Source organism: Camelina sativa, chromosome 17, assembly GCF_000633955.1.
Source record: "Camelina sativa cultivar DH55 chromosome 17, Cs, whole genome shotgun sequence".
Lineage (NCBI taxonomy): Eukaryota > Viridiplantae > Streptophyta > Magnoliopsida > Brassicales > Brassicaceae > Camelina > Camelina sativa.
In genome coordinates this window covers 17359314-17380433 of record NC_025701.1, presented here as the reverse complement: position 1 = coordinate 17380433, position 21120 = coordinate 17359314, and the positions used below count along the sequence as shown (strand labels likewise).

At 35.0% G+C, this 21120-nt stretch overlaps 6 protein-coding genes, 1 non-coding gene and 1 pseudogene across 8 annotated transcripts; 4 read left to right on the top strand and 4 right to left on the bottom strand.

Annotated features, from left to right (window-relative positions):
• LOC104757495 (thioredoxin O2, mitochondrial-like) lies at nt 222-2128 on the bottom strand. The gene is made up of 7 exons (XM_010480243.2): nt 1951-2128; nt 1743-1851; nt 1433-1498; nt 1272-1322; nt 1089-1168; nt 666-710; nt 222-547 (listed from the first exon to the last, which is right to left on the bottom strand). The coding sequence occupies exons 1-7, from the start codon at nt 1978-1980 to the stop codon at nt 449-451; spliced, it is 480 nt and encodes a 159-aa protein (XP_010478545.1). The 5' UTR covers nt 1981-2128; the 3' UTR covers nt 222-448.
• On the top strand, nt 2337-4418 carry LOC104757494 (protein OSB4, chloroplastic-like). Its single transcript, XM_010480242.2, has 6 exons — nt 2337-2742; nt 3071-3342; nt 3436-3539; nt 3637-3772; nt 3913-3980; nt 4081-4418. The coding sequence occupies exons 1-6, from the start codon at nt 2417-2419 to the stop codon at nt 4189-4191; spliced, it is 1017 nt and encodes a 338-aa protein (XP_010478544.1). The 5' UTR covers nt 2337-2416; the 3' UTR covers nt 4192-4418.
• Nucleotides 4395-5730, top strand: LOC109129909 (annotated as a pseudogene).
• On the bottom strand, nt 5953-6403 carry LOC104757493. Its single transcript, XM_010480240.1, has 2 exons — nt 6173-6403; nt 5953-6056 (listed from the first exon to the last, which is right to left on the bottom strand). Exon 1 carries the CDS (start codon nt 6369-6371, stop codon nt 6174-6176), a length of 198 nt encoding a protein of 65 aa, XP_010478542.1. The 5' UTR covers nt 6372-6403; the 3' UTR covers nt 5953-6056; nt 6173.
• Nucleotides 7952-8035, bottom strand: TRNAL-CAA. Its single transcript has one exon. It is a non-coding gene; the product is annotated as a tRNA-Leu (tRNA).
• Nucleotides 8201-11583, top strand: LOC104757492 (protein SUPPRESSOR OF FRI 4). Of its 2 annotated transcripts, XM_010480239.2 has the most exons (7): nt 8201-8602; nt 9199-9299; nt 9535-9658; nt 9896-10302; nt 10378-10520; nt 10623-10676; nt 11202-11583. In XM_010480239.2, the coding sequence occupies exons 1-7, from the start codon at nt 8409-8411 to the stop codon at nt 11271-11273; spliced, it is 1095 nt and encodes a 364-aa protein (XP_010478541.1). In that variant the 5' UTR covers nt 8201-8408; the 3' UTR covers nt 11274-11583. The 2 variants fall into 2 exon arrangements, with proteins under 2 accessions (XP_010478541.1, XP_010478540.1); XM_010480238.2 differs by having other exon boundaries at nt 10623-11583.
• LOC104757491 (GTP-binding protein ERG) lies at nt 11843-14271 on the top strand. Its single transcript, XM_010480237.2, has 7 exons — nt 11843-12488; nt 12649-12738; nt 12847-12992; nt 13293-13451; nt 13544-13718; nt 13813-13952; nt 14054-14271. The coding sequence occupies exons 1-7, from the start codon at nt 11952-11954 to the stop codon at nt 14136-14138; spliced, it is 1332 nt and encodes a 443-aa protein (XP_010478539.1). The 5' UTR covers nt 11843-11951; the 3' UTR covers nt 14139-14271.
• LOC104757490 (protein UNUSUAL FLORAL ORGANS) lies at nt 14370-15916 on the bottom strand. Its single transcript, XM_010480236.1, has one exon. It carries the CDS (start codon nt 15707-15709, stop codon nt 14378-14380), a length of 1332 nt encoding a protein of 443 aa, XP_010478538.1. The 5' UTR covers nt 15710-15916; the 3' UTR covers nt 14370-14377.

The window sequence follows — 21120 nt, the reverse complement described above, 5'->3', positions numbered from 1 at the left end:
TACTCATTCTCATCCAACTCCCTTTGTATTTGTTTCTTCTTCTCTTCTTTTATCACTCACATACTGATCTTCACAACTGTCCTGTCATTTTCTCGGTTTGATTTAGCCAAATCTAAGATGTCCAGGTTTATATAATGTATTTCTGGACGAGGGCAACCACATGAATCTTCTTCTTAAGAACCAGCCCGACTCTGTTTCATTTCATCCATTGGCCCAGGAAGGAAACACAAGTCCATATCACATTCTTTTAAGTAACAACACTTTTAGTATGAAGAAGAGTCCAAATAAAAACAACTTGTACACCCATTTGTTTAACAGAAACCAAACTTAGCCACCCTTATGAATTGCAGGAACACGAGAATGAAAGAATCTATAACGTAAAAAGCAAACGAACAAAATAATCACAACTTCAAAGCAATGTGTAGTGTACATAAGTCAAGAGTCTCTGTCACTTGTAGAGTTTTTCCATGACATTCCTCAGCTTCATCACATCCACACCTACAATCTCTGCTTTCTTCACGCCACCTTTGAAAAATTGTAGTGTTGGCTGCATTCAACATAATGCTCCCATTAGATGGATCCCAGCACTGATAACCAGAGAGCTCATATCGATGCGAAACTAGTTAAAATGTAAAGTAATCTTTAAAAGGAACAGAGGATGTTACCACAGCAGAGACATTTTGCTTCCCAATAGCATTTGTAAGACCGCCCTACAAAGATGCAAGAAAAGATATCTTGGTAAATTGGAACTTACAATGATATTCATATGAAAGAGAGCTTATTTCTGCGTGACCCAACAACAAAATTTCTCTACTAAGCGACTTAACATTATGCCGTTTTTAAGGATGTGAGTATGTGACATCAGTAACCAGTAGTTATAGCAAGCAGAGTGTAGCAATTTCTGTCAGACATTCCATTAGTTGAGATATTCATTTGTTTCCACATATCGACTAATCAAAATGGCTTTAGATAGCAGAAACTTTAAAAGCCTTGGACTATACACAATGGTGGCTTTGATCGCACGATGCTACTCGTATAGACTTACAAAAGCCATTCTAGTGAGCATATATATTCAAATATAAAAATACCTCGTCAATGTCGACCTTATACGTTGTAACATCCGGATACTTATTACTAAGTTCCAATATTACAGGAGCGAGAAGCCTGCCTATAGTCAAACCACTTATTACACAAATTAATACCACCACTCGTATGTACGATGTTAATGCAGAACAAAAAACTTGCTTTCAGGAAGGAAACTAAAAACTTACAAGGACCACACCAAGCAGCAGTGAAATAGAAAACTGATGGCAAAGATCCATCTGAAATATGTATACATCAAAAGAGAAGATAAAGCAGCTTCATCATACTAAACCACTCATATAGTTCCTGAAGTAGTTAACAAAGAAGAAACACAGGACAATTTATTTACCTCTAGCTTTGCTCAATGCACTATTGAACTCCGCCTCCGATTTCAACACTACAAAGCTGGATCTATCTAACAATTTCAAGTAGCAAGGATCAGCAAAATCTTACACAAATAGAAACAAGGTATACTCATTACAAGCAATATGATTAGCCGACTCCACTCCATTACCCTCAAGCTAAAGCTCATTTTTTTTTTTTAACCAATTCAATCTCATTTCTCAACAAATAAAACAATCACCTAGACCCATATCATCGATGCTAACACTAATTCATGTATCTATAAAAGAATAACCACAGAACCAAATTAAATTTACCTTTTGCTGCAAAGCAAAAGCTACTTCGATCAGGAAGAGGAGTGTTTAAGAAGTTGAATTCAGTCGAAACATAAATAGTGGAAGCAGCTAAGAAAGAGTTTCTCCCAATCTGCAAAAAAAAAAAAAAACGAGGTTTGGGAATAGAATCAGAGATGGTCTCGATATAAAGATGTCCTTAACACAAAGAGAGAAGTTGATAAAAACAAACCTGATGAAAATTAGACCATTGATTCTTCATCGTATGAACACACAACCAAGCTTCTGATTTCAAAGATCCCTCCTTTTTCGTCGATTTAGGGTTTCTCGACTTTTCCGATTTGTAAAGGTTTATTTTTTTTTTTTTCTTTTTCCTCCACCACAACGTTCTCTCTCCCGCCGCGCACGGCGAAGTTGCGAAACTAAACAAATAAATAAATTACAAAATGATCCAAAAAAAAAGCTACAATTTCTAAATTAGCCCCGTCAAAACATAATACAAAAAATATGACACCATTATAACCAAACGACGTCGTTCTAGTTTTATTTGCCCGCGAAACGACTTTGTGCAAAAAACGGCACCGTTTTATGACGAACCCGAAGAGTCTAAAAAAGGCGAAGTCTTTCTTTGTCTTTTGTCGTCAAACAAACCCCACAAGAACATAAACCCTAGAACTTTGAATCTTCTTCTACTCGAAATGCAGTTTCTTGCGAGGTCACTATCGAAATCGATAAGACCTTCGTTGATATCAACTGCTACTAGACAATCGTGGGTTCTTTCTCAGCGATGTCACTCAACTTTTTCTACGGGAAGTAGTAGCCGTACTCGCGGAGCTGAGTGGCCGAGACCGGCGGAGGTACCTTACCAACCCAAAATCGCGAATTCTATTGATTTGATTGGGTACGTTCATCAGCCAGTTCAGTGCGACTCTACAACCGATGGAAAGTTCTGGGCTGGAACAGTCATTTCCCATCAACCTTCTTCTGATTCCAAATCCGATTCTGATTCATCTACTAATTTCTGGTTAGTCTTTTTTCAAAAAAAAAATTGTTTCTTTTTTTTGGTGTTTTGAGAGTTTTTGCATATGTTGGGTCTCAGAACTGAGTTCAAAGTTTAAGACTTTAAGCCATGATTTTGAATTGCATTTTTGAGTTTTCAACTATGTTTTATTGTCTTGTAGATTGGGGTTTTGTAAAGTTTAAGACTTTAATAAGCCGTGATTCGTGTCAATCTTTTGCCTAACCATTTCTACACTCTGCTTATAAACGAGATTTGCAATGATATTTGTTATGATTATGTATTGGTATGTTGTATTGATACGACATTTTGTTGGATTCTGTGAACCATTCAGGATTCCGTTACTGTTTGAAGGGGATTTAGCTCATACTGCTAACTCTTATTTGAAGAAAAACGATCGGGTTCATATTACAGGACAGATATTAGGAGATGTGATTCAATCTGGAGCCAATTCTGAGCAAGCCTATGTTCAGATGTTTAAAAGTTTCCATGGTAGCTTTTCACATCAAGTAATGGTTCGTGATCTCCACTACATTGAAGGTTCTAAACCTTTACCAAAAGCTTTGCCAACGTTGGACCAAAATGAAGGTGTGCTTAAGCATTCTGGTAAGCTTCTTTTACTGATATCTCCTAACGGGTTTGGGTATCTAAAACCGATGATGGCTCTAACCATGAATATTTGGTCTTCTTTGTTCTTAGCTAGCGTTAAAAAAGTAAGAGAATTTGGAAGTAATCGTTGGACTGATCTTGTTGATTATCCGAATGAATGGTTTGATTACCGAGAAAGCAAACAGAATGGATCGGTAATTGAACTTGTCCTAGTGGTTCTATTTGTTACAATGCCGTGATCCATTTGTCAAAAAAACTTTCCTTTATTTCTTGATATCTCTCTGTCTACAGGTACATCCTAAACACCCTGATTTCAAGAAGAGAGACGGGAGTGAAGCGCTTTGGCTTGACAGAGCTCCCAAAGAGATTTTGTCCGAGCTCCAAGACGTGAAGTTTGATATTCCAAATTACTTGAAACAACCAAAGGGTAAAGGAAACAGTTTTCTTACCATTGACTCTCTAAATATTTCTGTGAATTGGAATGACAGCTAAACTTCTTTGTCTCTGACTCAGAAGATGCAATATCGAATTTTGTTTAACAATCTTGCTTCTGTAAAACATGTGAAGCCGGAGAGGAATCATGGAAGGACTTGGTGGGAAACATGAGTAATTGGTGGGACAATAGATTGAACAAGGTAAACAAAACAAAAAGAAAAACCTTTACCTTTTTAATCAAATCCTTTCTACATCTACTATAATAACATACCAATCATTCAAAAACTCAAACCCCTGTAGAGAAACCCAAAAGCTCCGGATTTTAAGCACAAAGAAACCGGTGTAGGTCTCTGGCTGAATGATTCTCCGAGCTGGGTGTTAGAAAGACTGCCTCCTCCAAAGAGCACATGAAGTGACAACATCTACGGAGAACTAGAGATGTTTTGACCAATGTTCATGTTGCGTCTTTCTATTTTTTTTTTGGCTTCTATGGATAGTTGAATTGTTGGTCATAGGCGTTTCATCTTATGTGCATATATTAGTAGAACATAGAGATTCTGTCTTCAAGCAGAAAGAAACAGAGATGTTCTAGTTCTCCTCGGCTCATTTATTTAATGAAGTTATGGGCCTTAGTCCAATTCGATTCGTTAAAATACTAGCGTAATATCGAGGTTTCTCCTTGTGTCCAAGTTTTCGTCAACAAATCATCCGAAGTCCATACTTCATCAGATCGTTCCCGTTATTGTTCCCATCAATTCAGCCATCGCAGCCACATCTGCTATTTGCTGTCAATAGCTTAGATAACAAAAAAGGACACCACAAAGTGGTTCTTCTGCTTGTCGTCATCAACTCTCTCAGAGAAGAAAATATCTTAATATCTCTTCTCTCTCTCTCTCGTTCCAAAGGCCAAATCCCGAATCACCGTAGCTGCGATATTCATTATGTCAATGGTTAATGGTATGATATGCTTCGGATATGGTCAGCAACAACTCATAACTAATCCTAGCACGGGTAAGTCCATTTACTTACCCAAAGTGAAATCAAGAAACAAGATAATTCAAAGCTTTTTCGGATACGAGCCGGTCAATATAATGGGCAAATATAAAGTATTGTGCATGTCGGAATTCGGAAAGAATGAATGATTACTTGAACGTTGCGTCTTCTGAACATCAAGTTTTCAAATTGGGAGGAGTATAAACAGTTGAATTACAATCGTGGAAGATGATTGAATGTAACACTCTTCACCGCTCCATATAACTAACGGTGTGTGCATGATGGGGTTTTCTAAGATGGCGCTTTTACGGGGGAAGATATGTTGGAATGGTGCTTAATGAGATTCGATGTGAGGACCGATAAGTTGGATCTCCTTTCAAGATTAAACGAAAGTAGCCTTAGTCTTTGAAACTTCATTTCATACATTTGACATGTGCACATGGGTTGTGGAAGATGCTGACAAATGGTCGAAGATACGTTTCTCGAATCGTCATTCGATGTATTCATTTGGACAGGGCCGGCTCAAGTTTTCCTTGGACCTTGTGCAAATTTTTTTTTTTTCTTTTCAATTTAAAGGTCTTATTTGTAGTTTTCAGAAATTTGGGGTGTTTTTTGTCAAAATATCAAATGTTGAGGGCCTCAAATCTTGTAATTTTTTTTCAAAAATAATTTGACATGGTGCAAAAGCACCTCTTGCACCACCCCAGTGCCGGGCCTGCATTTGGACTAGGCGACGCTGCGTGCGTTACTCGTTAGAGGCAATATTCATACGGGTGAGATTATTTTGTATCTTACGAATGCGATGTAAGATACGCTATGACTTATGTTGTCTATTACGATCTCAAGAAGAGTAAGCTTAGGTTGAGAAATGTTGCATTTGATTTAGGAACTCTGTTCCCACATATTTCTATAATGATACCTTTTTTTGATTATATAGAGATTGCTATGCTCTTGTAAGGAGATCATTATTGCAAAAGCAAAACAAGTGAGGGCCAATTTTGCCTTCTACGGATATGAGAAACGTGGTAGTACTTATGTGTATAAATTAAAACAAAAAGAGTCTAGACCAGAGACATATGCATGGTGAAATTTTAAATTAACAGAATCAGTTTCAAGTGAAAGACAGATTTGTAACGTGAAGACAAATTTGATTTTATAAATTTTTATTAATTACTGTGTTACAATTTGATGTTATAACTTATAAGGATAAAAGGAAGTAAAAGTCTCAAGAGTCCAACACTGATTCATGACTTCAAGTCTTTTATTCTTCATCTCTTCTATGCCTGCGCTTCCACCATGCATACAATGTAGAAATCATCCATTAACCTTTATTTTTACAATATTTTAGGTCTTTCCAATTTTTTTTCTTAAACCTGAGGAATATATAAAAAATATATACCTCAAAGAAGTTTGCCGTGACATCTACGGAAGCAACTCTGAAGGCATTTGATCGGAAGTGCACCGGTGGTGGCACACTCTTGAATGCAATCTTCACGGCATTGAGCCAACGTCTCTCCATTGACAATTTCCATTGCCATTACCATTACCATTGTCATCACAAACACAATCACAATCATCGAATTCCAATTCGCTCCCATATCTTTTACTTTTTTTTGCTGCCTGTTTTTTGTTTTCGTTAATACGTTAATGAATAGTTTAATATTTAGCTATCCTCTATTATTTATAATATTTTCTGAAACTATTACCTCTTCTCAGTTTATTTTTCTTTGTCGCAGAATCTTTTATTGGTCAAAGTTTCTCTAATATATTTTTTTTTTGGGTCAAAGTTTCTCTAATATCTTATTTCTGTTAATAACAACAAATTTCTTATATACGTTTTTTTCTTACTCGGATTCAATGTGAGACTTTGGGAAAAATGGAAAATGAAAATATAACTAAAAATTAAAATGAATCTTTTCTTTGTCGCAGAATATTTTCTTGGTCAAAGTTTCTTTTATTCTTATTTATTTCTGTTAATAACAACAAATCTTTTCTTTATTTTATTTTTATTTCTGTTAATAACTAGATAGTTACCCGTGATATCAGTGCCGGCCCATAGGGGAAATAATCCAAGCAAAGGATTGGGGTCCCAGTTTTTTTCATTTTTTTCTTTAGTAATTAAACCCTTTTTTAGTTTTATTTGATTAAATATCTAGAAAAAATGCTCAATTTTATAGAGAATAAATAAATTTTGTACCAAAAAGTCAGATTTTAGTATGAATTTGTTTCAAAAAAATTTAATTTTTGGTCTGAATCTATTAAAAATGATCCAAATTTTTTTCTTTAGTATAAGAGTGTAAAAAAAAATTTGTTCTAAAGCCTCCAAACTGTGTTATGCGTAGGGCATCCAATTATACTGGACCGGCACTGCGTGTTATATAGCATGGAAAAATATTTGCTTAAACTTCACTGTAATTTGTTAATTATAAAATAATAATAAAAGTTTTATTTGATTTATTCTATATATTTTATAATCTTTTATATTTAATTTACTTAATTTCATATTTTGGTTTCAACCCGTCTTAGGTAGATGATACAATGTTTAAATCCGTGAATCATATAAATTTGGTAAAATCCAGAAAAGAAAATAAAACCTGTATTGAAATCAATTTTTTTTAGTTGTATATACTATATTGAATAAAATATAACATTTGTGATTTCTTAGTTTTTAATAAGATGTCATTATGTTGTTGTGGAGTGAAAAAGATATTTAATAAATTAGATATAATATTTATATTTTTAATGTTAAAATATAATCAATATTGTATCTTAGTTTTAAAACACGTATGTCATTATTAAACGATTTAGGGATGCATATATTTAATTTTAGAAATAAAATTAAGTTTTATAATTATTCTAAATAATTTGTTATTATTTCCTAGGATTTCTGAAACAATTAATGGAATATGTTAAATAGTTTCAAATATTATTTTATTATTTTATAAACCAATATAAGCTTTTCTTTGGTTGGTTATTAAATTAAATAAAATGCAGTGACATATTTTGTAATATACCACTAATAAAATTAAACTTCTAACAACTCGACAAAAACGAATATTATCAAAAGTGGGGTTTGAAAAACGAAAACATAACAAAAAGGAATATCATTACCAAAAGGGTTTGAAAAACGAAAACATAACAAAAAGGAATATCATTAACAAAAAAAAAAAAGGAATATTGTCAGAAGTGGGGTTTGAACCCACGCCCTCTTACGAGGACCAGAACTTGAGTCTGGCGCCTTAGACCACTCGGCCATCCTGACATACTTGTTATCCTTCATGAATGAAAACAGATAATAGTAACTAGTTACGAAAACTATGTAATTAAGCAAAACTCTGGGGCTTTAGCGAAATATTTCAGAAGAAAGTTCCTTTTCTTATAAATATACAAAAGAGTAAACCTTAAAGATAAAAATAAAACAGAGAAGATCGCAGAAGAAAGGAATCGAGAAAACAAAAACGCTTGAGGTGCCAATAGAAACCCTAGCGAGCGGAGGAGGGACGAAGGAGACAAAGAACGAGACTTTGAGAGACGGGAGCTTTCGATTTCGATTTCGATTTCGATTTCGATTTCGATTAGATTTGAGATCATCAATCTCGTGAAATCAAAAAAAAACATAGGAGAAAGGTTTAGTGATGGGTAAGAAGAAGAAGAGAGCGACGGAGAAGGTGTGGTGCTATTACTGCGATAGAGAGTTTGATGACGAGAAGATTCTGGTGCAGCATCAGAAAGCTAAGCACTTTAAGTGCCATGTCTGTCATAAGAAGCTTTCTACAGCTAGTGGCATGGTGATTCATGTTCTTCAGGTTCATAAAGAGAATGTTACAAAGTATGTGCCTTTTTTTTTTTTTTTGGTTTTTACCCTTTCCCCTTATGGCTCCTTTTTGTGTATTGGGTTGATTTGGATATTAGGAGTTGATGCCTCTATGATCTTGTTCTGTGTGATCATCTTTTGGTTGATGTTAATTGTCCTAATTGACTGCTGCTTTGTGATTTGAATCGGTTGAATGTGAATGTTTATTGGGAAATTAGTGAATTTGAATCTTTTTTGGATTAGGTCTTGAAGGGGTTTGGTTAATGTCATCCATGTCTGCTGGTCATAAACCCTGGTTTCTGTCTAAGAAAGGAACAATCTTTTGCTTGATAGGTTGTCTAGGTCTAACTGAAGGGTCTTTTAATGTGTTTGCATGTTGAATTTGGAATTTGATTTGGTTTTTTTTTTTTCCCTTTGGTTCGTTTAGTTGAATTTTGAGACCTGGGTATTATCAACTCAGTTCCTGTCAATGTTGTTTTTCGTCTGATTTGATTAGGGAACCCTTTCAGTTCCATACCTTGTGTTTGCAGAGATGCACTATTATATAGGTCCCTCTTTGTTTGATTCCATGACACAACTAACTTTGATATCTTTTACATTTTTCACACCAGGGTTCCTAATGCTAAAACCGGTCGAGATTCAACCGATATTGAAATATATGGAATGCAAGGAATTCCACCCGATGTCTTGGCTGCTCATTACGGAGAAGAAGGTAAGGAGCTGAGATGATTGTTTACATTATTGGCCATCGATTTAGAGAAGTAATGTAAGTAGTATGTCTGTCACTTCGTCAAGTGCTATGGGTTCATTGCATCTAATGGTCATAAACTCGTTCTTATTTTGATGCGGATTTTCGCCTTTTTAAAGTTATTAATTTTTTTTTATTGTGCTGGTTTATTTCATATGGACATATGGTACCTTTTGAACTGAACTCATGTTTTCTGCAGAGGAAGAGCCTCCAGCAAAAGCTGCGAAAGTCGAAATTCCTTCTACCCCTCTTGGTGGTGTAGTTCCTAGACCATATGGAATGGTATATCCGCCTCAACAAATGCCTGGTGTTGTGCGACCAATGTATGTACTATTAATGCTAGTCTCTCTCTATCGTTGTTACTTGTTGATTTTGTAGATGCTGTCTTTGTTTTCAAAATCCAATCCATGCTAAATGATGGGGAAATATTTATCCTTTAGTTCTATTGCTCCTTTTGGCGTCCTGTAAAAACAGTTTTTTTTTTTATTATAAATACTTCATTATCTAAGATATGTAATATGTATAGCTACTGACCATGATATATAATTTCGTGTCAGCAGGTATTATCCCGGTGCTACTATGCGTCCTCCTGGTCCTGTATGGCCTATGCCGCCTCCTCGCCCACAACAGTGGTATCCGCAAAATCCAGCGGCTTCTGTACCTCCAGCTGCCCACTTAGGGTATCGACCACAACCACTTTTTCCTGTTCAAAATATGGGGATGACTCTGCCAACCTCAGCTCCTGTAGTACAACCTTCACCAATGCCTGGAGTTACACCTCCTGGGATTCCTTCATCATCACCTGCAATGCCGGTTCCTCAACCTCTGTTCCCTGTTGTGAATAACAGCATTCCTTCTCAAGCTTCACCATTTTCTACTCCTCTGCCTGTTGGTGGGGCTCAGCAACCGTCTCATGCAGATGCTTTAGGATCAGTAAATGCTTATCCGCCTAACAATTCTATCCCAGGTTCAATCTTAAGTTCTTAGTCATTGGCTTACATTTGGTTTAGAACACCAGCTAATATCTTTATCATGTTAATAGGTGGGACTAATTCTCATTCTTATGCCTCTGGTCCAAACACCAGTGGTCCTTCAATTGGTCCACCTCCAGTAATTGCAAATAAAGCTCCTAGCAATCAGCCTAATGAGGTCTATCTTGTATGGGATGATGAAGCGATGTCTATGGTTAGTTTATTTCTTTACATCATGTTGGAATGGTATCAATTGGAAAATTGCGAGTAATGAATGATTTGTTTTTGATCTGACGCAATGTGTCTGTATCTGCAGGAGGAAAGAAGAATGTCCTTACCGAAATACAAAGTGCACGACGAAACCAGCCAGGTAAGTTCTGATTTGCCCTTTTTAAAGTTAAGAAGAGTTTGCTTTTGCACGTCTAACCCAATCGGTAGGCTTTATTTATGCTTCTCCATTCCAGATTCTATTGTTTCTGTGCTAAGAGGTACCACCATATCATTCAGTTTATAATTTTATTCCCTTAGAATATAACTTAGGCAAGAAACTTGAGCATTTCGAATCATTAATGTTCAAAAGGTATCATTAGTAGCTTCCAATAGTACTAGCAATAGGTAGTAAAGAAAATCACCTTTGTATCTGTTTGTGTTTTATTATATATCTCCTGTCTCTTGTATTGTATAAAAAAATGTGGTGATTGGTTCCACAAGATCATACTCTACAGGTTTGGTTTCAAACCCAGGTCAGCTCTTTTTATATTTTTAACTTTGCAAAGCTTGGTACCTTTGCACAATCACGACCTTGGGAGACCATAGAAGAAAAAAACTTGTTTAAGTCTGTTATAATAAAGCATCCAACTTTTTTACTCAGAACCAAGTTTGGTAATTGTTGCAGATGAACTCGATAAATGCAGCCATAGACAGACGAATCTCAGAGAGTAGGCTTGCTGGGCGGATGGCGTTTTAGATTTCAGCACCAAACAAAACCAAACCTGTGGGGAAGATAGGCGATAATGAAGGGGCTTTGTTACTACAGCTCTTCACTCACTTTTGTTCAGATTTTCAGAAGCTGAATTTATGATCTGACTTAAAGCTGTTACTTTCTGTTGTATTCTTTAGCTAAGGTGAGTTAGTTTACCATTGCATTGTTATAGGGGATCGCAGAGATGTTTCTCTCCAAAAGTTTCGAGTCTTTCTTTCTTTTTATGTCCTTGGGAGACTTCAAGAACCTTGGTCTCTTTTTGTTCTGAAATCTGAATTGATAAATTATTATATAATACAGATTCTCCAAAAGTGTTTGCATCGTATTTTAGTATACAAAGTAAAACTCATTCCATTAACGGTATATGCAAGCCTCTGTAACAGACGATGAAAATGGAAGTCTGTGTATTACAAACATACAGATGAAACCTCAAAATAGGGAATACCTCAAAATTTATCGAATACAAACGTTAGGGGTTAAAAGTGGGATTTGTCAAAATGAAGGGGTCTATCTGTAAATATTTAGTTAGTTTCTACTCTTTCCCTGTACCCATTTCCTTTTCATTTTCCCCAAAACATCAAAACCTCTAAAACCCTCGAAGCCTCTCTCTTCAAATCTGTATACTTATTCGAGATCGCTGCTTGCTTCGCCATTGTTGCAAAAATGAAAGCTTTTAGATCTCTACGACTACTAATTTCCATCTCACGAACGACGACGACGACAACACCTTGTAAACCCCATCAATCTCAGAACTTTCTCCGCCGGTTATACTCAGCGCAGCCGAATCTAGACGAACCCACTTCCGTCAACGAAGACGGATCAAGCAGCGACTCTGTTTTCGATAGCAGCCAATACCCAATCGAAGATTCACCTGGAGACTCAGTGAAAAAGCCCAAGCAAGCTACTTGGGATAAAGGGTACAGGGAAAGAGTCAACAAAGCCTTCTTTGAAAACTTGGCAGAGAAAGGTAAAGTGAAAGTTGCAGAAGAAGAGAGTTCTGAAGAAGATGATGATGATGATGATGATGAGGATAGTGTTGATAGTTCGAGGATTCTAGCCAAGGCTCTCTTAGAGGCTGCGTTGGAGTCACCTGATGAAGAGCTTGGTGAAGGTGAGGTTAGAGAAGAAGATCAGAAGTCGCTTAATGTCGGCATCATCGGTCCACCAAACGCAGGGAAATCTTCGCTTACTAATTTCATGGTTAGACATTTCTGATTGGATCTTTTATGAATCGATTGAGACATCATGTTATATGTTTTACATTCTGGATCCTAAAGTTGAGATTTTTATAGTTGGTTGTATCTTTCTATTGCCCTCTTGTTGAGAATCTTGCTTACTGTTTCATTATGTGTAAGTGCAGGTTGGAACAAAGGTTGCTGCTTCTTCACGGAAGACTAACACAACGACTCATGAAGTGTTAGGAGTATTGACAAAAGGGGATACACAAGTCGTAAGTTTTCTCTTATCACTACTCGTTATGGTTAAGTTTGGAGGATAACGTATGTATTGTTGCAACCATTTGTTGATTGAAATATTTGATATTTTATGAACCTTGTAGTGTTTCTTCGATACTCCGGGTCTGATGCTGAAGAAAAGCGGATATGGTTATAAAGACATCAAGGCTCGTGTGCAAAATGCTTGGACTTCTGTTGACCTGTTTGATGTCCTCATTGTTATGTTTGATGTCCACAGGCATCTCATGAGGTTAGTCATTTACTCGTTGTGTTCTTTATTAGCTTCACAGAATAAATCTCGTAACTGAGAGTAGTATAATTAGGAGCATCATCAAGTGGGGTATCTTATTGTTACTAGCTTCTCTGTTTCGATATCTTGTTCATCATCCATAAGCTTGAGAACCGTAAATCGATGGAAACATGAATCTATTTCTTTCGTTAGATAAAGGACTCGTGAACGTGGTGTTGCATTACTGACAAAAGTAGGAATAGAGTTCTCTCAGACTTATTTTGTAGTTTGTGAATTCTGTTTTCTGTTTGATGTATATAGTCCCGATTCAAGAGTTGTACGTTTGATCAAATTCATGGGCGAAGAAGAAAATCCGAAACAAAAGCGCGTTTTATGTATGAATAAAGTTGATCTGGTCGAGAAGAAAAAAGATCTATTAAAGGTTGCTGAGGAGTTCCAAGAGCTTCCGGCATATGAAAGGTATATATATACACCTTTTAAAAACAATGAAAGGGATAGTCTAATGAATTGACTGAAAACAAATGTGCTTTTTTCTCTGTTTGGTGTTCTAGGTACTTCATGATATCGGGACTTAAGGGATCTGGAGTTAAAGATCTCACCCAGTATTTAATGGATCAGGCAGTTAAAAAACCATGGGAAGAAGATGCATTCACCATGAGTGAAGAAGTCTTGAAGAACATTTCTCTTGAAGTTGTTAGGGAGAGATTACTAGACCATGTTCATCAGGTAATAATACAACCTCGACTAGTGTAATCTTCTGTATCGGTTTCTGTCTATTCCAAAGATGACCAATTACAGAATTGATTGAAACAAATTGTAGGAAATCCCATATGGCGTGGAGCATCGTCTAGTGGATTGGAAAGAGCTGCGTGATGGGTCTCTCAGAATTGAACAGCATCTCATCACTCCTAAACTTAGCCAACGCAAGATTCTTGTAGGCAAAGGTGGTGCCAAAATCGGGTAAGAGCATACAAAGATCACAGGATTTGGTTTATAATTCATTCTTTTGGTTAATCGATGACTTGAGGATGAAATTTTTGTGATGATGTTAAATCTTGCAGGAGGATAGGAATAGAAGCCAATGAAGAGCTCAGGAGAATAATGAACCGCAAAGTTCATCTCATTCTCCAGGTAAAGCTCAAGTGAAACCATTCCTCCAAGACATGTTTTTGAGTTTGATGGATTTAGGATTGGTTTGTACGCAATTAGATATCTGTCTGTATATGGTGTTGTCAAAGATCAAACATTTGACATTAGAAATATAAACTTACTACAAACAGACAGCAATAAGATAAAAGCAACAGAGTTTTGAGTAAACAACAAGCAGTCTTAACGCCAGAAGTGGAAATGACACGTAGTCTCTTATAACTAAAAACTAGAAAGTCCTAACAGACTCCTGGATACCGAAGTGTTAACTGATCAAGAAGACTAACCACCGGTGTAGTAAGTACCGGGTCATAAGCTAAACCCTGCAACACCTCTCCGTCTGAACCGCCTGAACCACTGCTACCACCGCCGGAGTAAGGACACGGAGGGACCCACAACCAGCTTTTTCTCACCATATCAAACAGAAGCTGCAACGAGGTTCCTTTTAACACAATCATTACAAACTCTTGATTTCCAACACACTCGAATCCTTTTCCACCTTCTTCGGCTGCAAACTGTGTGTAGAGCGGCTGAGGCATCCGTTCGATCTCGACCCACGTGGCGTTGTCTTGCTGCAAACTCCAAAGCCTAAGGCTTTTGGGAACGTTAAGCTTGCTCTTCTCGACGGCTGCTACGAGAATAAGCTTCCCTTGGCTCTCTAACAAGCTTGGCGATCGGAGAAACCTCCTCATCGGAGCTTGAATCTTGATCCACCGGTTTCCAGTAACCTCATAGCACAAAACACTGAAAGGGCTATAGTTCATACAGTAAAACTTGCCTTGCACGTAAACCATCTTACCAGATTCCAAGCTACAAAGCCGTGGTAAAGAAGAAGTCATCGCCCAGAGGGAGAAGAATCCGCCGGCGTCAACATGGAAACTCTCCGAGGAGAGGTTTTTCACGGCGTAAGGAGATATGAGATCATCTCCGGCGACAGTAACATCAATAGAAGTCGGAGTTACTGAGAGACCTATAGAAGGGAAAAGCCTTGGCCTTGAAATTGGTGGCAACTGACTCACGGATCCAACAAGAGGGTTGCATAAGAGAATAGTTTTAAGACCAGCTCCTTCAGAGACCCAACTCACTAACCCTCCTGATGATCCTGAAGGATAAAACCCTGAAGGGATATAAGCAAAAGAGAGACGGTACCATCTGATTTCATTAGGATCAAACAAAAAGCCTTCAGCTTTATTGGAATCATCATCGTTTCTTCCGCCTCCTCCTCTCTTGTAAACGTAGCTCTTTAGGGTTTTGTGTTTGAAGAAGAGGAAACAGTTGTGTCGGAGACGAAGCAGTTGTAGATATATCTCGAGGAAAGCGTTGGAGAAGAGTAGACTGTAGAATCTCTTGCAGACGCAACGTGTCCGGAAAAACGCCGGAGGTGGAAGAAAAGCGATGATGCGGTCAAGAAGAGGAGGTGGTAGCTTGCTCCAAATCCGACCGTCCATCCATTGACCGGAGCTCGAGTCTGTGGTGGTGCTCGTGGTTGTGCTACTGTTGCTGCTACTGGTGAAGGTGTAAGAGAATGGTAAGGTCAAAGATGGGTTATTGATGAACACATTTGTATCCATTTTAGCGTTTAGAGTTTGAAAAGTGAAAAGATTAGGTGACAATTGGATCTGGGGTTTTGTTCTTGTGTTGGGAATATGTGAAAGGGGAGATTTTAATCTGTAAAAGTTATGCAAAACCCATTGTAGGAAAAGAGGCAAAGATCATATGTATAGGTTTTGAAGAAAGAAGATACAAAGGAGACAAAAGTGTTTGGTCTTTCTCTGTGCTTCTTGCATGGGTTTTTGATATGTTCTTGACTTCAATAGAGTTAAGTGGCATATGATATATAACTTATATATATATAGAACCTTTGGTATATAAAAAAACAAACAAAAAACACATATTTTGATTGAGAAAAAGAAAAAGAAAACGTGTCACACCAACAAGTACATAAATAAATATATTTTTCCTTCTATATATATACTTTTTAGCATTAGAAATAAATGTTTATATTATATTAACTAAAACTCTTTAATCTTTTATAATAATATTGTTTTTTTTCTAACGTTGGTAGCCTTCTTACACATATTTTTGGTTTGTGTGTTAACAAAATAAAATATATACTAGGATATATCCCGTGCTTTAAGCACGGATCAACATTTTTAAAAAAATTTATAATATAATAATAAAAATTATTGTTTTATTTTTTAAAAAATTATTTTGTTTGAGATAATATTTATTTTTAATTGCTATGTAAATCTATTAGTCTATTTGAATACTAATTATTTTAGAATATTATAGTATTTTATTTTTGACGTATTATAACAGTTTTATATTATTTATTTGTTGTATTTGCATCATATTTTGTAAAATATAAAATAGTAATTTTAATATTATAATTGTGAGTAAATAAAAATTATTAATATATCATCTATATAAATTTAGTTTTACCAACCCGCCGTTGAAATTAAAACACACATTTTTTCATATTGAGTAATATATCTTCGTTTTAAAAAATTCAAATCACAACATATGCAGAAAATATGCATTTTATTAATTATAAGTATTATATGAAAGTTCTAAACAATTTGTAAATAAAATAAAATAAAGATGATAGGAGAATCATAATTTGAAATCTTAACAAAATCTTCAAATTTAGTTATTAAAAATAATTGTATTGTATACTTGGATATAAAATTTTAGTTTTTAAAATTCTGATTGGCTTATATATATATTTAAAAATAATTAGTAATTTCGTCCATAATTTATTAGAGAGAGAAAATATATTTTTAGATTTTTTTAGATTTTTTAATATTTGATATATGAGTGTTTTTTTATTTTTAGTTTAATTATATTTATTTAAATTAGTTAATTAAGCTTAATTAATTTTTTCTAATGGCAATTGAATGTAATTTTTTACACATTTAAAGGTTAATTTCATATTTGTACTTCTCAATTAATATAGTAGGATATAGGGAAAAAATCAGTTGATATGTTGTGATATTTACATATTGAAGGAAAAAAAAAAGACTAAACCGGTCAAGTGGCCAAGAGAAGAAAATTAGGATTAACTCCAAATAGTCTAAACTTCTCAAGAAGTTTGGATATCATTTTATAAACTCCAAAGTGTGTTTTATAGATAGGTTACCGAATGTACTTTGTAATAATTCGAAGTTCGTATCACAGATATATCACAGTAATTAAGTAAAGGCAAAGCAAACCTAGAACATCCAAAAGCCTTGTTATGAGTTATAAGTTAAAACCAATTAGCACAGTTTGGTGATAATAATTGGCTAACAAAATTTTGTTTGTATATGTGTGTGTGGGTAAACGTGAAAATGGTGGCAGAAGAAGTGATGGTTCTTAAAGTTGAGAGCTTCTAGAGTTATCTTGTCAATGCCCAGCACCGAAATTATTAATTCGGAGACTACTCCAAATACTTTTCACACTTGATCACATCTTCATCTTCTTTTTTCATTTTTATCTCTAATTTTGTAATACACAACTTTTAATTTAAACTACATGCACGCTTCTCATTTTTTTATGGTGGTCAGACAAATTGTACTGGATGGAGATCAACCCAAGACAACCAGAGATTACAAGATCACACAATTGGTTTAATTAGGAATACTTTGTTTGTGAATATTTGTGATTCATTCTAAATAATTAGTTCGTTTTCTAATCTCGGAGAAGTGGAAACAAGTAATTTGGTACGACATGTTTGGATTGTGTAATATTAATCGGATCCTTAATGGAATATTTTTTTTCTTGTTGGAGTAAACTAGATTACCTTATTCGGACCCCAACAAAATTTTTGGCAATGTCTTCGGTCTAATAGTGTCCAACAATGAAACTTCCATCGAGGATGAAAAATTGGAAAAATATAAAACACACACAAAATGTTATTTCTAAACATGAGAAATAGATATGTACAATTAATTAAGATGCACATTTGTACGGTTCTGCAGTATGCTCCTAACTTCATAGCAGAAATATCACATAGTTTTTTTTTGGTTAAGCATTTTTTTTTAATGCCCTGATTTTAATGTTGTTTCATGTTTATATGTAACCATTCATTATATATAGTGATTAATTTTATATTATAAATCGTAAACATTTTGTGACCCCGAAATCTCTAAGCCAAAAGACCCTCAACTTCTTAACTAGAAAGTTCCAATATTCGATAAAACTAACTTTAAAAAATAAAATCGTAATTCAGTTCAATTATAATATGCAAACATCAGATTGACATTACAAGACATCTTCATACTTCATCTCTTATGTTTTTTTGTTATTAATCATTACTAGCTATAATCAGGTTTAGAAAGAAAGAATTTAACAATGTTTAGAAAGAATTTTTTTTTTAAAAAAAAGGAGTTTGGAGTTATTGAGATTAGGGTTAGAGAAGACATCATGACTGAAAATAAAAGAAGAAGAAAGAGAGTGAAGAGTAGAGTCAGATCAAAAGTCCAATCAGGGTTTCTTATTTAAGGCATTGTTTACCGTGAAAATAATATATACAAGTGCGAATATCTGAAGCTGACAAGTCGCAAAAGGGTAATAATATTCTCTATTTGCAGTAACTCAAGAGGCTTCGCTTTTGTTTGTGTTTTGATGCTAAAGGAAGTCTCTGAAACCAAACAGTGTCTTGTTTTTATCAAATCATCTATCTTCCCATTTCGCAACTAGGTTTTTTACTTTTAATTACGCTTACAAGTCGTACCCATAGTTAATACTCTCTGTTTTAAATAACTTAAATAACTTATTACAATAGATTTATCATAAAGCATAATCATTTTTTTTTTTTTTTTGTCGCACACATTAACTAATTCTAAACTTTAGTCTCCTGCCATTGTGTATTTACACACATGTGTTAATTGGTACGTAAGTATACATATTATGTGATATATATAACAGTCATGGATATAAATTTCCGACCCAAAGAGGAAACTGATTTTGTAAATAGATGTCTAGGACTTATATAGAGAGGATTATTACAATATTTGTTCTCTTGAAACTCTCTGATTTTTTGTTCTAATTTTCAGTTAATTTTATATGTACTAAAGCTATTAACTTATTTGATCAAGGAACACATAAGAAACTAAAATACGGTGAGTCAATGTGATCTTACAGACTTAGAAGATAAAGATGCATGCAGACGTTCATATGTAAGTAAAGTAGATGGATGCTAATGTATTGTCTGTTCATCAAATTCTATCTAGCTCTAAAATCTATGGAAATGAGGGGGTAAAAACATTGTAGCTATCAAATTCTAGAACTCAAAGTAAATATTAACCTTCAAGAAACCGCCACTTATGGAAAAAAGTTAAAAACTTTTTCGAAGTTGGTAGTTTTGGGTTGTCTTCACTCTTCAAGCAAACCTTATTTTGTTTTTTCACCCTTTGACACTTATTTTAACTTTTCACCTAGATCAGTAGTAACTCAGCTGGCCCTTACTTTTACTTCATAGATGAAATCTAACAATGTATATCAAATATAATAAATAAAAGTATATAAAGAATTCAAGGGTAAATATTGTGGACTAGACTTTTGATGAAATTTGGACTTCTATTTGTTGGAAACAATCTCACTTCTTCGGCTCTTCCCCTACACATCCTTGATAGTTGAAACGGTATGGCCTAATAAGTGACTCGCATGTTGAAGGGTATTCGGAAAACGTATACGTTTGTCATTTCTCCGCTAACAACCATAAACGACAACTAGCCATTCTCCGCACTTGAGTACGAGATTGAGTAAACTTATTTTTGTTGCGTTAACTAATTTGTTGGTTTTATTAACGTCTAGGACTAAGGTATGAGATTTAGAGTTTTCTTCTATAAGTATGTTACATCCAAGTCTGAAAAACCTTTCGAAATTGAAATTGGGAATGAGAGCTACATTTTCTAAAAAAATTATGGGACTTTTCCTTTATTTTTTCAAACAGCGGGAAAATGTGATACTGTAAAAACATTGTAGTAAATGGTGATTGAATATAGGAGTCTTAGGAGCGACAAGGAAACTATTAGAGAATGTATATAGTTGGTTTACCTTGGTATATCTCTCTTGTATAATTCGGTTAGCATAGTAGTTTAGTTTCACTTGTATTTAGCCTTAATTAGTACTCCCTCCGTTTCAAAATATAGGATGTTTTGGAGAAGTTTTTTGTTTCATAATATAGTATGCTTTCAAATTTCAATGCAACTTTTAGATTAGTTTAGTATTTTATATTATGCAGTATTGTTTCTGAATGGTTGAACATTTTAAAAGTAAAAATTTATTAATTTGCGTGCTTTGGTTAAAACATCCTATATTTTGAAACGGAGGGAGTATCTCATTTTACACTTGAAAAAAGTAAAATTTCTCGGATTCTGGATTCTGTTTCATCTCTCTCGATCTTCATGGGGAAAGCTAATAGAAATATACATAGACACAACACAAGTAAGAGAAAATATAGGAGTAGAATGAAAAAAATATGAATCATTGGAAATTGGATTAATCAATGTTGTTGTGTTAAAGAGATCGACCAAGTATCCATCTCTGGAACATCATGAATCTTTCCTCCATTTTATATATTATGTCGTGTGTCCTTCCTTCCCTGTAAGACTGAACTAAGAAAAACCTACTTTTGGTTCTTGTTTAACTTTAAATGTAACGACACGAGAGTGAGATTTTATGTACTAGGAAAGAGACTTGCTTAATTTGTGACAAATGTTATATTGTTTCGCGTAAGTCGTTATGTATCCAATAACTTCGTTGTTAAGAAACCATTGCTTGTTCATAAAAAAAAAAGTGTAAATTAAAGTTATATAACTCGGGGTGGTTAAGAAAGCCCATGCATCTTGGGCCTAAGTTAGCGCCGACCTCGAATAAGTTCCAAGATTAATTTGTATCATCTCATTAGGGCATGATTAACGGGGGTTGTAAGGGGGGTTTATGTCATTTTGTAATTCATTTGTTTATTTGTCTCCGTCCGAGAAGCAAATACAACGAT

Coding starts and splice junctions, on each gene's coding strand:
- LOC104757495 (XM_010480243.2), bottom strand. CDS start 1,980: ATGAAGAATCAATGGTCTAATTTTCATCAG. Junction 711..1,088: donor ATAAGGTCGACATTGACGAG/GTATTTTTATAT, acceptor GCATCTTTGTAG/GGCGGTCTTACAAATGCTAT. Junction 548..665: donor AGCAAAATGTCTCTGCTGTG/GTAACATCCTCT, acceptor TGTTGAATGCAG/CCAACACTACAATTTTTCAA.
- LOC104757494 (XM_010480242.2), top strand. CDS start 2,417: ATGCAGTTTCTTGCGAGGTCACTATCGAAATCGATAAGACCTTCGTTG. Junction 2,743..3,070: donor GATTCATCTACTAATTTCTG/GTTAGTCTTTTT, acceptor TGAACCATTCAG/GATTCCGTTACTGTTTGAAG. Junction 3,773..3,912: donor TTACTTGAAACAACCAAAGG/GTAAAGGAAACA, acceptor AAACATGTGAAG/CCGGAGAGGAATCATGGAAG.
- LOC104757493 (XM_010480240.1), bottom strand. CDS start 6,371: ATGGGAGCGAATTGGAATTCGATGATTGTGATTGTGTTTGTGATGACA.
- LOC104757492 (XM_010480238.2), top strand. CDS start 8,409: ATGGGTAAGAAGAAGAAGAGAGCGACGGAGAAGGTGTGGTGCTATTAC. Junction 8,603..9,198: donor CATAAAGAGAATGTTACAAA/GTATGTGCCTTT, acceptor TTTTCACACCAG/GGTTCCTAATGCTAAAACCG. Junction 10,521..10,622: donor ATGATGAAGCGATGTCTATG/GTTAGTTTATTT, acceptor CTGTATCTGCAG/GAGGAAAGAAGAATGTCCTT.
- LOC104757491 (XM_010480237.2), top strand. CDS start 11,952: ATGAAAGCTTTTAGATCTCTACGACTACTAATTTCCATCTCACGAACG. Junction 12,489..12,648: donor CTTCGCTTACTAATTTCATG/GTTAGACATTTC, acceptor GTGTAAGTGCAG/GTTGGAACAAAGGTTGCTGC. Junction 12,739..12,846: donor CAAAAGGGGATACACAAGTC/GTAAGTTTTCTC, acceptor TGAACCTTGTAG/TGTTTCTTCGATACTCCGGG.
- LOC104757490 (XM_010480236.1), bottom strand. CDS start 15,709: ATGGATACAAATGTGTTCATCAATAACCCATCTTTGACCTTACCATTC.